General features: G+C 51.1%; 1 protein-coding gene across 6 annotated transcripts in view; it reads right to left on the bottom strand.

Moving 5' to 3' along the window:
- Window positions 1-2,836: 2,836 nt before the first annotated feature.
- Window positions 2,837-15,842, bottom strand: part of LOC123091924 (1-phosphatidylinositol-3-phosphate 5-kinase FAB1B) — a 46,972-nt gene continuing 33,966 nt past the window's right edge. For 5 of the 6 annotated variants that reach the window (XM_044513543.1, XM_044513544.1, XM_044513540.1 and 2 more), the window contains one exon: window positions 2,837-3,464. In XM_044513543.1, coding sequence (XP_044369478.1) covers window positions 3,120-3,464 — 345 coding nt within the window. In that variant the 3' untranslated portion in view covers window positions 2,837-3,119. The remainder of the gene's footprint in view (window positions 3,465-15,842) is intronic. The other variant, XR_006443829.1, reaches the window with a different exon arrangement.

Raw genomic sequence — 15,842 nt, 5'->3', positions numbered from 1 at the left:
ATTGTGTTTAGATAGGATATGGAGTTGTGTCCAAGTAGGACACTTGTATCCTGGGCCTCTCATATATAGCGAGGATAGACACACGATGTAACATATGCCAACATAATAGCACCGGATCGCAGGGGAAGCCGGCAGCATGTGCTGGCGTCCAGAGCGACCGGGTGCGGTATTGTAGCGGTGTCACGGGGAGGAGCGCCCATAGTCAGGCCCGGGGATGTAGCCATATCGATGAACCTCGTTAACAAATCTTGGTGTCGTGCTCGTGTGATTGCTTGGTCCTCGGATGATCGACGATGGCCTTAGATTTATTCTTACATCCTTCACCTCGCTGACCGCCTCGTCTCTGGTCGAATAGGTGGCCTTCTTACCCTTCTTGGGAGCAGGGGCGCTTTGACGCAGGCCGTAAGAGAACCTCCATCTCTGGGCTCAGGTCTTGGCCCGACATTGGGGCCTGCAACCGCAGTGCGATGAAATCTGCAAACTCCTGCGATGATGCAAATCATGGAGATCAGCAACAAGGGTAGACCTCCTTATTCCCCAAAACACAACCAAAAGATTCACCTCCCCCGGTAGTGCGTCACCGCTGAAGGCCTCCACCGCGACCTCCAAAGAAAACTTGTAGGCCTCTGGCCCCATCAAGAGGGAAAGACAACGGCGGATCTCCTTCTCCTCGAGGTCATCTGAAGAGGTTCGAGAAGGCTCGGACTGGCCACGGTAATCACTCATGGACGCATCGCAAGCCTGTAGAGGAAGTGCTCGATGCTCCACTCAGGTCCGCGCGATCTGAATATCCGTTAGACCTCTCTCTTTTAGGCGCGCGGTGGCCTTCATCAGCACCTCCGTACCCTTGGAAAGATCTGTCGGGGACTCCCAAGAGTTCAAATGCTCTGGGGGCTGCCAGAGAATGTCGGCAGGTCGTCCTCGAGGCCGAACACATAGAACTACTTCTTCTGCCAAGACCCCATCGACTTTTGGAGGTACATGGAGAAGAAAGGGGAATGAGGCCGCAACTGAAGGCTGGATCCTCCAATGTCACGAATGATGCAGCCACTCATCTGCCCCTTGACACTGGAGAACCGTCGGAACAGGTCGAAGTGGGGGCGGCCCCGGAAACACTCGTAGAATGTTATAAAGTTCGTGATGTGGAGAATTCTTGCGGGATTGAGATGGTGAAGCTGAATACGAAAGAAGAAGAGAAGCCCCGCACAAACAGGTGCAGGGGAAAGCCGAGGCCCCGCCCAAAGAAATAAAGGTGAAGCACGCGCGCTCGACGGTGGCGCTGGAACTTGGATAAACCCCTAGTGCGACCTCCAATCCAGGACTTCCTGGTACACTTGGACCCCTACCGAGGCATCTGATGGTATTTTTCACCGTCAGGGTGCGTGGAGGAGTGAGTAACTATTTAGTAGATCATGCATTAATGCAAGAGAGAAGTAAATTACTTAGAAGAATAAGAGGAAGAATGGTTGAACCGTCAACTCTCCCTGACTAGATCGGTACTTGATAAAGTGTTTGAATTGAGAATCCAACTATCCTCTTTCCTCTCTTAAAGTTGATACTAGGATTGGCTCCGATCACATGCCACCTTTCTGCTCTTCCGAAGAAGAGCTTCTCTGTTGCAATCCACATTTTCTTTTTGAGTTGGGTTGGCTTAAGGAGTATTTTACATATACTTGATCATCCGCTCGTAGGGAACATTGAGGGCCTATTAACGACCGATACAGTCTTTTCTATCATATTTGTCAGTTTGTGGAAGGCTGGGGGCCAACAGAGAAAGAAATTATGCCTGCTCAAGGCAGATACCCTTCATGAAATCGTGTGGCTTTGACGAACAAGCGGATTCAGGGGGTCTTTCAAACGCAGGCTAGCAGCGCATTTATGTTCTAGAGAACAAGATCATCCAAATTATATAAATGAAGAGATCTACTGGCATCAAGGGGATCTCAGACTTAACTTCTTAAGGGTAAAGCCAATACAAGTTACTTTCATGCGATTGTCTATCTTGGCGATGCTTAGTTGGCAACATTACCATGAGAATAATGTTAGACTGCTCACTAGTCATGGTAGGAAATTTAAGGGTAACATTACGCTACTTGGTGGTCATGGTATCTAACTTAACGATACCATTTTGCATCATGGAAGGCAAACCTAAGACGGAGTTGGTTCTCATTACGCCAAAGTTGATATCCATAGACCATAGCACTTAAATTGCATAAAAAAATGTTTGTCCAAACATGCTCATATGGATCTGGTTTTGAAAAACTCGTAGTGAGGACTCACGGTGAAGCAGATCTTAGTTTCAGTGTGCAGTTTGAAAGTTATAGCATTTCTGAAAAATAAAAAATAAAAAGAGCAACTAAATCATGTGCATGGAGATGGACAAAAATTTCACAACGCACATGGTATCCGTCGGATGGCTAGATATCGAGGACCGGCTTCCCTTTTTAGGACACCAAAGAAGATAGGTACTCCCTTCAATTCATATTAGATAAGGCGGGTTTAGTACAAGATCAGAGGGAGTAGGATTTTTTCCCGTCATGAATGTGTGCTTGGAAGGCCTAATTAGCAAACGTTGCTCCCTAGATCTGTCTTTTTTATTATCCTAACCCAAACTACGGTTGTTTTGTGTAATTTACTACCTAGACAAGAAAGGGGTACAATAACATGTTTTAAAATGTACCCCTTCTATAAAGAAATATAAGAGCGTTTAGATCACTAAAGTAGTGATCTAAATGCTCATATATTTCTTTACCCAGGGGGTATTACCTCCATCCCAAATTACTCGTTTTAGATTTGTCTAGATACATAAGTGATTCGGGGCAGAGAGAGTAGAAAATAACAAGTAAAATATTGTCTACAATGGTAAGAATGATTCGATTCTTTCTACAGGGTATGATACATCAGTGCACTAAACTAATGTTTATACACACTATACACTTGTTAAGTTTCTATCTATAACTTCAGCTTGATTTTGTACATCTTGATCTTCCAAAGAGAAAAAGAATGAAGGCGCCGGAAGATTCGGCCAGTAAAAAAGGATGAGCAAAATTGCAACGAATCAAAATATATATAGTCATCAAAAGAAAAGGAGTAGTTATTCCACAATAGTTCCCTGCATCTCAACGGTCCAGCAAGGATGATGATCCCGTGGAGACGAACTGATCGCTATCCTGGCCGCTGTCAGCCACTTGCTTGCTAGGGATAATTGCTGCAGGCGACCATTGATCTGGGACAACAAGAAAGTAGGCTGACATAGCTTTCCTGAAACGCTTTTTGTACTGCTTTGGTGAAATTACAGTTGGTGATACATTCTTTGGTCCACCTAATATTCCTGAAGCTTTCACCCATGTTTCTAGATGTTTGTCCCATGTATATTGCCTCATAAAATCAATGATTCCCATAACAAGCTCGTGCTTCTTCTCATCAACACCGACAAGTAAAGAGTAATCCATTACGTCAATAGACTGCAACAAAGATACCAATGTTTGTATCAGAAATTGCGCTTGCTTATTGTGCGACTAAAAGCATGACATATTAACTCATTCAGAATTCTACCAGACTAGATACTTCCTAGGCAAGGCACTACCTGTAAGCAAACATTATATCAGATCATCTTTTTTATTTGTTATAATATTCATCTTTTGACTATATGTTAATAACTTTTCCGCATTTCAAAAGGCATTACTTATTGAGAAACAAATATTTCTAGCGGGCTTGAGTTACCAATATTGAGAATGACTGAATGAGTAATAATACATTTGTCGTCTTAAACGTACCAATATCTACAACACGCATTTCTATTACTGGATCTTTCATGAAATGTAGTTTCATACTCCCTCCGTCCCATGATATAAGACGCTGACTAGCTTGCAAAAACGTCTTACATTGTGGAACGGAGGGAGTAATTTATACTCAGTTCCATTTGAAGAAACATATTTTCATTCAGATTGATGGTCAAAGTCTGACCATGCAAACCATCAGATGCAATAGGAAAATGATTATGTACACCTGCTCCTCATATACCACAGAGATGAACTGATTATATAACTCTTTATTATTTTTCATATACTTATCTAATAATTGCTGGGAACTCCAAAATGGATTTTATGAAAAAATTCATTTGAGTCCGATATGTTTCATTTTATTTGCACATATACTGTTTTTGTATGTAAAAATGGTATCTTGCATAATCTAAGGCTTCCGATGAATTTTTTTCATAAACCTTATATTGTGGTATCTTGGAATAATTCAATGTATATTGAGAATGATAAAGAGGTACACACACACACTTATATTGTGTGTGATTTCCCATGGTGGTAGAAAAGTGATCGTAGCTAACTGCTGATATACCAAATAAGGATGGACTGTGTCGAAAAGTGCAAGCAAAGGCCGGGCTCTATGGAGCCCTTTATTTTTTTCAGAGATTTCTATACCTAAATAAATTCTGAAAAAAATTATACATGTACACATATAGTTGTAGTATACACGTATAAAATTTCATAAACATACACATTCATATGTGATCTACACAAAAAAAGACAAATACACAGATTAAAATAAGTTTTTTCTTTGTTGTATTTGGGTCAGATATTTGTCTTTTTTGTGTAAAAAAAACGAGTACATGATGTGCGGTTTCAGTACTACTAGGTGAGGAGGAGGAGGTTCGCCTTGATGGGCAGGTGGTGCCTCAGAAGCGCCAAGCTTCTGACATTCTCTGTGACAAGAGAGTGCCACAAAACCTAAAGGCAAGTTCTACAGGATGGCGGTTCGACCCGCAATGTTGTATGGCACCGAGTGTTGGCCGACTAAAAGGCGACATGTTCAACAGTTAGGTGTGACGGAGATGCGTATGTTGAGATGGATGTGTGGCCACACGAGGAAGGATCAAGTCCGGAATGATGATATACAAGATAGAGACCATGGCGCCTCCCTCCCCCGCCCGCTCCCTCTCCGATCAGTGTGTCTCCTCCGGCGACAGCCGTTGGTCCAGGTCCGGGTCCGACAGCGCGGCTTCCGCTCGCTCCTACCGGGACGTCGCCCGCACTCCACCGCCTGCCACGCCCGCCCGACGTGTGGCTCCCGTGCTGGCAGCCCCCAGGCTGCCTGCCTCCGCCTGCCTCGGGCCCCGCTCCGAGGTGCACCGCATCTCGTACGGCGCCACGGTGGACGCCGACGGCTACCAACAGCCGCGTCGCCGGAACCGACACCGACCTCGCCGTGCTCAGGAGCCAAGCCCCGCGCCGCGGCGCGCGCAGCCCATCCCCTTTAGAGCTCGCCGGACTATGCTTCTGCTGCCTCGACCCCCATCATCGAGTGCGCGATTGCACCAATGACATCCGCTGCAGGCGCTGCCTCATCTTCGGCCATAATTCCCGCGAATGTGATGACTACCACCGCCGCGTTGGTCGCGACCCACCCGCTGCCCAAGGACGGCCGCGCCGCGTCGACCGCGACCCTCCCGCCGCCCCAGGCCTGCCGTACCCCAGACCCCGTCCCCTGCTCCTGCAGCGCACGTGAACGCCGCTGAACCAGCGTGGATCATCATGTCGCGCTCCGTTGAGATGGAGGATGCGGAAGAGGTGCTGAGCCGGGCCATGGTGGCCACCATCACGGGAACACGGCCCCAGGTGTCCGTCGACGACGTCGCCAAGCTCCTCTGCTCCATGTTCGGTTTTGAAGATGGTGACTTCACCACCCACCTCCACAAGCCTGAAGATTTCCTGATCATCTTCGGATCCCGCGCTTCCAAAGACCGCATGAACGGTGACCACTACATCTGCAGCCCGCGCTTCTCCCTGTCGCTACGCCCATGGTGCAAGCTTGCCCATGCTGGCTCCGGTGGGTTCAAATACCACGTCGAGCTCGAGCTCTGTGGCATCCCCGCCCAAGCCTGGCGCTTGGCGACGGCGGAGCACATCCTCGGGACCAGCGTTTGGATTGACCGCCTCCACCCACAGACGCGATCTCGCGCCGACCTGGCTACGTTCCACCTCACGGGAAGCGCGCACGACCCTGCTGCCATTCGCTGCGCCGCCACGCTGGAGATCGTCGAGGTTATTCCGGGCCGCACTGCCTCCACCGCCCCAACAGTCACCACCCTCACGTACCCCATCGCCATCGCGCTCGTCCGCTCCGAAGCTGCCCGTGCTCGCGCCCCTGCCAGCCCTGCAGCTCGCCCGGACGAGGAAGGGGGTGGAAATGGGAATGGCGCCGACGATGACGACGCCGGGGCCGACCCTGGACCCGGACGCGGCCATTCACGCCGTCGCGGTCGCAAGCGCCGCCACACTGCCGTGGCACCAGAGGGACGCGCTGACAGCATGGCAGTTGACTCTGCCGGCTGGACGCGCCTCTGTGGCCAGCAACCCGCAGATGGCGTCGCCGTCGCAGATCGCTAGTCCGGAGCATGCACCGCCGAGCGTGCACCTACGTCGCCGCCCGTGCGGCCAACAGACCGGTGCATGGACGCCTGGCCCACCTCCCATGACGGCGCCCAACCCCCTCATCACAAAGCAAAAAGAGGAAAGAGAGGAGGAAAGAAAAAGCGCGCCAGGATTGAGGCTGCGCTTGCCAAGGCTGTTGCAGCAGCGGATCCCAGGCCGACAGGATCGCCTCACCGAGCGGAAGCACACGATGCATCGCCAGCTGGCTCCATGGCATTGGTGCAAAGCCCCCCACCCCAGAGGCAGAAGCCGGGCCCGCCACTACGACGCCTCTCCTGCCGCCATGCAGCCTGACGGTTGCCACAGCTGATACAGGACCATCCTCCCCAATCGTTGCGCGTCTGTTGATCCCGACAGGCTGTCCTCGCGCAACGCGCCCCCTGACTCACAACCAGAGGTGCACCCAACCCCTTCCGCCGTCACGGCTGATCCACTGTCGGGGAAAAGCGATGCTTTGCCTACATCAGTCCCTGACGCAACTGGGCAAGCCAACCCCCACCCCACCCCATCGATGTTGCGCGGGAAGATGCGAGACAAGCCCAAGCCACCGCCCCAGATCCCCCCCCCCCCCAGCTCTCGGGAGAACTCTGGAAGCTTTTGGCACGGATCTGCTGGGCCTCCAAACCGCTACAATCCCGCTAGCCCATGGCCACGTGCAGATCCTGCCCAGGCCACAAGGCCCTAATGAACGAAGACCCTGCTCCCGGACGACCCGGCCGGCAAAGACATGCAGCCCGCGTCGCCCCCGCCCATCGTGCGCAGCACGGCCCGCTTCGCCACACCTCCAGTCACGCTCCACCGCTGTCGACCGGGCGCGGCCACGACAAGCTCCTGGACCCTGGGCGATTTCCTCGTCGCGGCCACTAGGCAGCTCAACCCCGTCCTCCCCACCCCGGGTCGCAAGCAACGTCGACAACTCTCAACTTCGCGTCGCCAAGGCAAGGGCACTCTGCTTCCATAACGAGGACCAAAGCCGCCGCGCCGTCCACTGCCGAGCGCCGCGCACAGGTTCAGCTGCTGCGCACATGGGCATCGTGGGCGTCGATCAGGCGATCACCCCAGAAGCAATGAAGGCCTACGACGACCTGTTCGCTGCGCCGATCCCCAAAACTGTCCTCGCAGCCATCACCGCCCTCGTTGGGCGCGAGCTACCTGCTTAACCATCTACGGCGCCGATCACTACTTTGATCACTGGCAGCCCGATCGAGGCCTGATCGTGTGGCCATCTCACGTCAATCACGTCTTCATGGATCACGACCCGAAGATCATAATATGGAATGTGCGCGGTCTCAACACTCGCGTCGGGCGCACCGCGATTCGTTCGCTCATTGTACCCACAAACGCGTCAATTATCTACCTCCAAGAAACTAAGATGGAGTTTAGCTACTCGTCCACTGTCCTTGAAACTCTTGGATCGGACTTTGATGACTACATATACTTTCCTGCGACCGACACCCGCGGAGGTATACTGCTGGCCTGGAAACGAAGACTGGAAACGATCAACAATCACTCGTTCCCCACTAACACGCTGTCCGCCGGGTGTCGACCACCCACAACGCCACTCCTTGGTGGCTCACCATCGTCTATGGGCCGCAACAAGACAACGACAAGATCACGTTCCTCCAGGAAATCCGCGACGCCCGCTCAAACTGTGCTGGCCCTTGGATGCTATGCGGCGATTTCAACTTGATCTATCGCGACGAGGATAAGAACAACAGAAACCTCAACCGACGCATGATGGGGCGCTTCCGACGTGTCATCAATGACCTCGCCCTCAAGGAGGTATACCTCAACGGCCGGCGCTACACCTGGTCGAATGAGCAGACGCCCCCAACCTTGGTCCACCTCGATCGCGTCCTCTGCACCGCGGACTGGGAGGAACAGCACGGCGAATGCCACCTCCAGTGCCTGGCCTCGGTCGTCTCTGACCACAGCTCCCTCCTCCTCGACTGTTCACCCCTACCCCCAGAGCGCCGACGCTTCCACTTTGAAGATTATTAGACACGGATCAAGGGATTCCAGGACGTGGTCGCGGGCGTATGGCATTCCGCGAACGGCTCGGACCCGTTCCGCTGCATCATGCGACGCATGCAAGCCACCGCACGCAAGCTCATGAGCTGGAGTGCGTGCACCGTGGGGAATATTCGCGACCAGCTCGCGATCTCGCGCGAATTACTGCTATGATTTGACACCGCCCAGGAGCATCAACATCTGACACCGCACGAGGACTGGCTACGTAGGCAGATCAAGCTCTCCTACCTTGGCCTCGCCTCGCTCGAACTAACCCTGGCACGCCAACGCGCGCGCATCGCGTCGCTCAAGGATGGGGACGCGAACACCTCCTTCCACCGCTAGTGCACCTACCGCAAGCAGAAGAACAGGATTCATACTCTGACGGTTGAGGGCGCCACTCTAACTGATCAAGCAGACTCGGCAGCGGCGGCGTTTGCGCACTTCGACTCCCTGCTAGGGACAGACCACCCCCGGGATTGCGCCCTCAACCTCGAGGACCTCATCGCACAATCCAACCTTGACGACATGGACGCCCCCTTCAGCGAAGACGAGATATGGCAAGTTGTCAAGCGACTGCCAGTGCGCAAGGCGCCCGGCCCAGACGGCTTCACCGCAGAGTTCCTGCGCTCCTGCTGGCCTATCGTGAAGCACGACCTTGTCCGCGTCTTCCAGCAGCTATATGCGCTACGAGGAAGGGGTTTTAGCTGCTTGAACCAAGCGCTGCTTACACTGATCCCTAAGCGAGCTGACGCGGCCGGGCTGGGGGATTACAGGCCCATTAGCCTAATCCATCTCGTCGCGAAGATCTTCGCAAAGGTGTTGTCCCTTCGACTAGCACCCAAGTTGAACGAGCTAGTGAAAGTGCAACTATCCCTAGGTGGTTTTGGTAATTCATAACAACATATAGCTCATTGAGCTAATGCTATTCCAAGACAAATATTTCAGGAGAGCTCAATGAATGGCATGGCATGGATGATGAAAGTGGATCCCTCAAAATATTAAGGACAAAGGATTGGCTCAAGCTCAAAAGCTCAAGACTCTACATTTTACATTTTAGTGATCCAAGATCACATTGAGTCTATAGGAAAAGTCAATACTATCAAGAAGGGATGAGGTGTTGCTTAATGAGCCTCTTGCTTCAAGTGCTTAGTGATATGCTCCAAAAACCCTCAACTACTTTCTCACATCTACATATGGCCTAAACTCAAAGTCAAACTCGGCACCACTGATTCTTTCTATCCGGCGCCACCGAGTTCAAATGTCATAGCCACTACCACAAACCCTAGGCAAATCGGTCTTACCGATAGGGATCTCGGTCTCACCGAGATGGGATTGTAATCTCTCTGTTTCCCTTCGTAACGTTTCGGTCTAACCGAAGTGAGCGATCGGTCCCACCAAGATTGCAATGTAAACTCTCTGTTTCCCCTTCGTAATGTTTCGGTCCAACCGAGATGAGCAAATCGGTCCCACCGAGTTTACCTGACCAACTCTCTGGTTAGCTAATTACCAAAATCGGTCTCACCAAGTTTGTGTAATCGGTCTCACCGAGATTACGTTATGCCCTAACCCTAACCATATCGGTCTCACCGAGTTGCATGTCGGTCCCACCAAAAATCCTAACGGTCACTAGGTTTATTAAATCTGTCCGACCGAGTTTGTTGATTCAGTCCCACCGAGTTTGATAAATTGTGTGTAACGGTTAGATTTTGTGTGGAGGCAATATATACCCCTCCACCTCTTCATTCGTGGAGAGAGCCATCAGAACAAACCTACAGTTCCAACTTACCATTTCTGAGAGAGAACCACCTACTCATGTGTTGAGGCCAAGATATTCCATTCCTACAATATGAATCTTGATCTCTAGCCTTCCCCAAGTTGTTTTCCACTCAAATCTTCTTTCCACCAGATCCAAATCCTATGAGAGAGAGTTGAGTATTGGGGAGACTATCATTTGAAGCGCGAGAGCAAGGAGTTCATCATCAACGCACCATTTGTTACTTCTTGGAGAGTGGTGTCTCCTAGATTGGCTAGGTGTCACTTGGGAGCCTCCAACAAGATTGTGGAGTTGAACCAAGGAGTTTGTAAGGGGAAGGAGATCGCCTACTTCGTGAAGATCTACCGCTAGTGAGGCAAGTCCTTCGTGGGCGACGGCCATGGTGGGATAGACAAGGTTGCTGTTAGAGTTATAATATAAGTCATGTACCCCTTTGTATTTATCCCGTTGTATGAGGGGTTTCCTGCATATGTTCCACACCTGTACATGTATATATATATCGGCCTATGGCCTCATGGAAAGACAAGTTGCTTATTCCTAACATGGTATTAGAGCTAGGTCAATTTTTTGCACGCTGCAACTCGTGCTATTGATCCCTTCTGGCTTATCTCTCTCTCCCGATCGGATCGGATCGATCTCGTCTGGGCTCCTCGATCTCCGTCCGGCTCCTCGATCTCAGCTCAGATCGCTCCCAGCCGGCCCGATCGTCCTCTCCCGCTCCTCGTTCTCCAGGCAGGAGCGATCCCAGCCGGCCCGCTCTTCCTCTCCCGCTCCTCGTTCCCAGGCAGGATCGCTCCTAGGCAGGATCGCTCCCAGCTGGCCTGATCCCAGCCGGCCTGATCCGGTGTGGACTCAGATCAGAGCCGGTCTGATCTCCTGCTCCTGGCTCCAATCAACGCAGCTGCCGCCGGCCCTTGACTCTGCGGTTCTTCAGCCGCCGATTGCCAGCTGCCTCTTCATCGATCTCTGCTTTAAAAAAAAAAAAAAAAGAAATGTCTGCTGCATCGGGCTATGTTGCTGTTCCTCGCTGTCCGGTGATCTTTGATGGTACTAACTACACCGAGTTTACTGGCTTCATGCGCATTCACATGCGTGGCATCCGTCTTTGGGGTGTTCTTTCTGGCGAGGTCTGCTGTCCGCCACGTCCAGTTCCTCCGGTGGCCCCTACTCCGCCAACTCCATCGGTTCTTCCTACGGATGCTAATCAGGCCGCCAAGGATGCGGCTAAGGTTGTTGATGATGCTGCTGATTGTGCTTATGATGAGAGGGTTTTGGCTTATGAGGAGGCTCTTCAGACGTATCATGGTGCTCTGTCTGTTTACACCCAGTGGCTTGATGATGATGCTCGTGCTGCCGCTGTTCTCACTGCTAGTGTTCTGCCTCAGTTTGCCTCTGAATTTCTGGGTCTTTCTACTGTCTTTGAGATGTGGACCCGTCTTCGTGAGCGCTATCAGCCCTCTGGTGATGCCTTATACCTCTCTGTGGTCCGTCAGGAGCATGCTCTTCAGCAGGGTGACTCTTCTGTTGATGACTTCTATGCACAGAGTTCTGCTATCTGGCGCCAGCTTGATTCTCTTCGTAGTGCTGGGTGTCGTACCTGCCCCTGTTGCCAGGCTGTCCAGGCTAATTTGGAGTTTCATCGCGTCTATGAGTTCTTGTCTCGGCTCCGTAAGGAGTTTGAGCCCCGGCGTGCTCAGTTGTTTGCTCGTGGCCGTATTTCTCTCATGGAGGCGCTTTCTGAGATTCGTGCTGAGGAGACTCGCTTACGTGGTGCTGGTTTGCTGGAGGTTCCCTCTGTGCTTACTACTCGTGCTTCTACGCCACTTGCTCCACCGACCCCTTCTCGCTCGAGTGCTCCGCCGCTCTTGCCCACTCCTTCTGGAGGCTCAGGTCGCCCCCGTCCACATTGCGCCTATTGCAACAATGATGGTCATCTTGAGTCTCAGTGCTACACGAAGAAGAAACACCTGCGCAAGGCTCGATCATCATCTTCAGGGACTTCGTCATCTACCTCGACAGCTTCAGCCATTGCTTTGACTGAGCAGGATATTCTGAGACTTAAGCGTCTGCTTGCGGCTTCAGGTTCTTCCTCGACGGGTACTGCTGGTTCTGTGACTGATGCTTCCCGCACTGAGCGATCACCCTCTACACAGTCAGGTACATCCTCATGGGTTCTGGACTCTGGAGCTTCTTTTCATATGTCTTCTCATTCTTCCATTTTGTCCTCTCTTAGATCACTCGATTCTCCTATTCATGTCCTCACTGCTGATGGTACTCCCCTTTCTGTTGCTAGTAGAGGCAATCTTACTACTCCTTCTTATTCTGTTCCTGATGTTGCTCATGTTCCTCGACTTACCATGAATTTGTTTTCTGCTGGTCAACTTACGGATTCTGGTTGTCGCGTTATCCTTGACGTTGACTCTTGTTCTGTCCAGGACCGTCATACGCACACTCTGGTTGGGGCTGGCCCTCGCCGCCGTGATTCTCAGGGTCTTTGGGAGTTGGACTGGCTTCATGTTCCTTCTGCTGCCACCACCATCGCCGGTTCTCCCGCTTCTGTTGCCTCCGTCACTGGTTCTTTCCAGCAGTGGCATCATCGACTTGGTCATCTGTGTGGTTCTCGGTTGTCTTCTTTAGTTCGTCGAGGCCTTCTGGGGTCTGTCTCAGGAGATGTCTCTTTAGAGTGTCAGGGTTGTCGTCTTGGCAAGCAGATTCAGTTACCATATTCACATAGTGAGTCCGTGTCTAAGCGTCCTTTCGATTTAGTCCATTCTGATGTATGGGGTCCGGCCCCTTTCGCTTCGAAAGGTGGTCATAAATACTATATTATTTTCATAGATGATTTCTCTCGTTACACATGGCTTTATTTCATGACTTCTCGTTCTGAGGTGTTGTCTATTTATAAGCGTTTTGCTGCCATGGTTCATACTCAGTTCTCTTCACCCATTCGTGTTTTTCGTGCTGACTCTGCTGGCGAGTATATCTCTAAGATGTTGCGTGGTGTTCTTGCTGAGCACGGGACTCTCTCTCAATTCTCTTGTCCTGGTGCTCATGCTCAGAATGGTGTGGCTGAGCGAAAGCATCGACATCTTCTTGAGACGGCTCGTGCATTGATGATTGCTGCCTCTCTCCCGCCTCATTTTTGGGCTGAGGCCGTCTCCACATCCACCTATCTTATCAATATACAGCCTTCCGCTGCTCTACAGGGTGGTGTTCCTTTCGAGCGACTTTTTGATCGTTCTCCCGATTATTCGATGCTTCGCTCGTTTGGTTGTGTTTGCTATGTTCTTCTTGCCCCTCGCGAACGCACCAAACTGACCGCTCAGTCTGTTGAGTGTGTCTTCTTAGGCTACAGTGATGAGCATAAGGGCTATCGTTGTTGGGATCCTAGTGGTCGTCGGATGCGTATCTCTCGAGATGTGACTTTTGAAGAGTCTCGTCCCTTCTACCCACGCCCATCTTCCTCGACTTTTTCAGTGCAGGATATCTCTTTCCTCACTTTTCCTGACTCACTTATCACCCCTGCCGACACTGTACCTCTCTGTTCCACTTCCTCTTCACATCTAGTTGACTTGCAACCACCATCCTCCCCGGTTTCCTCGCCTAGCATGTCACCTGGTTCTCCACCCTCATCTCCGGTGACTTCCTCCCCGGTTTCCTCTCCCAGTTTGTCACCGGATTCTACACCTTCATCTCCGGTGACTTCTTCGTCGCCACCCCCTGATTCTACCTTGTCGATTCCTCCTTCTATTATTCCATCTCTTCCTCAGCATTACACTCGTCGTCCACGACCAGTTGATGCCTCTGTGGATGGGTCGTCATCTTCCTCTCAGCCTACTTATGGCTTGCGTTCTCGTCCTCGTCCGCCTGTTGATCGCTTTGGATTTCCCACCGCTGGTGCTGCTGTTCTTGAGCCGACTTCTTACCGTCAGGCTGTTGTTCATCCTGAATGGCAGTTTGCGATGGCAGAGGAGATTGCTGCTCTTGAACGCACTGGTACTTGGGATCTTGTTTCTCTTCCTCCCGGAGTCCGTCCGATCACTTGTAAGTGGGTCTACAAGGTTAAGACTCGCTCCGATGGTTCTCTTGAGCGTCACAAAGCTCGTCTTGTGGCTCGTGGTTTTCAGCAGGAGCATGGTCGTGATTATGACGAGACTTTTGCTCCTGTGGCTCATATGACCACTGTTCGTACCCTTCTTGCCGTTGCCTCTGCACGCCACTGGTCTATATCTCAGCTTGATGTTAAGAATGCCTTTCTTAATGGTGAGCTGCGTGAGGAGGTGTACATGCAGCCACCACCTGGGTATTCTGTTCCTGATGGCATGGTATGTCGTCTTCGTCGCTCTCTCTATGGCCTTAAGCAAGCCCCCCGCGCCTGGTTTGAGCGCTTTGCCTCTGTGATCACTGCTGCTGGTTTTTTAGCAAGTGCTCATGATCCCGCATTGTTTATTCACCTTTCTCCTCGTGGTCGGACCCTTCTTCTTCTTTATGTTGATGACATGATCATCACGGGAGATGATCCCGAGTATATTGCCTTTGTAAAGGCCCGTCTTAGTGAGCAGTTTCTTATGTCTGATCTTGGACCTCTTCGCTACTTTCTTGGGATTGAAGTCTCTTCTACCTCTGATGGCTTTTTTATATCCCAGGAAAAGTATATCCAGGATCTTCTTGCTCGTGCTGCTCTTACTGACGAGCGCGTTGTTGAGACTCCTATGGAGCTCAATGTTCACCTCCGTGCTACTGATGGTGATCCTCTCCCTGATCCGACGCGTTATCGTCATCTTGTTGGCAGTCTTGTCTATCTAGCTGTCACTCGTCCGGACATATCTTATCCGGTTCATATTCTGAGTCAGTTTGTCTCTGCCCCCACCTCGGTTCACTATAGTCATCTCCTTCGTGTTCTTCGATATCTTCGAGGCACGATCTCTCACCGTCTATTCTTTCCTCGCTCCAGTTCTTTACAGCTCCAGGCCTATTCGGATGCTACGTGGGCTAGTGATCCTTCCGATCGCCGTTCACTTTCTGCTTACTGTGTTTTTCTTGGTGGTTCTCTCATTGCCTGGAAGACGAAGAAACAGCTTGCAGTTTCCCGTTCGAGTGCCGAGGCTGAGTTGCGAGCAATGGCTCTTTTGACGGCAGAGGTGACTTGGTTACAGTGGTTACTTCAGGATTTTGGTGTTTCTGTCACTACACCGACTCTGCTTCTATCTGACAGTACAGGTGCTATCAGCATTGCACGCGATCCTGTGAAGCATGAGCTCACCAAGCATATTGGTGTTGATGCTTTCTATGTGCGTGCTGCTGTGCAGGATCAGGTTATTGCTCTTCAGTATGTGCCTTCCGAGTTACAGTTGGCGGATTTCCTGACAAAGGCTCAGACTAGAGCACAACATGGCTTTTATCTCTCCAAACTCAGTGTTGTTCATCCACCATGAGTTTGAGGGGGGGTGTTAGAGTTATAATATAAGTCATGTACCCCTTTGTATTTATCCCGTTGTATGAGGGGTTTCCTGCATATGTTCCACACCTGTACATGTATATATATATCGGCCTATGGCCTCATGGAAAGACAAGTTGCTTATTCCTAACAGTTGCTTCTTTGTGGACCCTTC

This window comes from Triticum aestivum, chromosome 4B (assembly GCF_018294505.1).
Source record: "Triticum aestivum cultivar Chinese Spring chromosome 4B, IWGSC CS RefSeq v2.1, whole genome shotgun sequence".
Taxonomy (NCBI): domain Eukaryota; kingdom Viridiplantae; phylum Streptophyta; class Magnoliopsida; order Poales; family Poaceae; genus Triticum; species Triticum aestivum.
The sequence above is the reverse complement of the archived record's forward strand: the minus strand, read 5'-3'. Positions and strand labels throughout refer to the sequence as shown.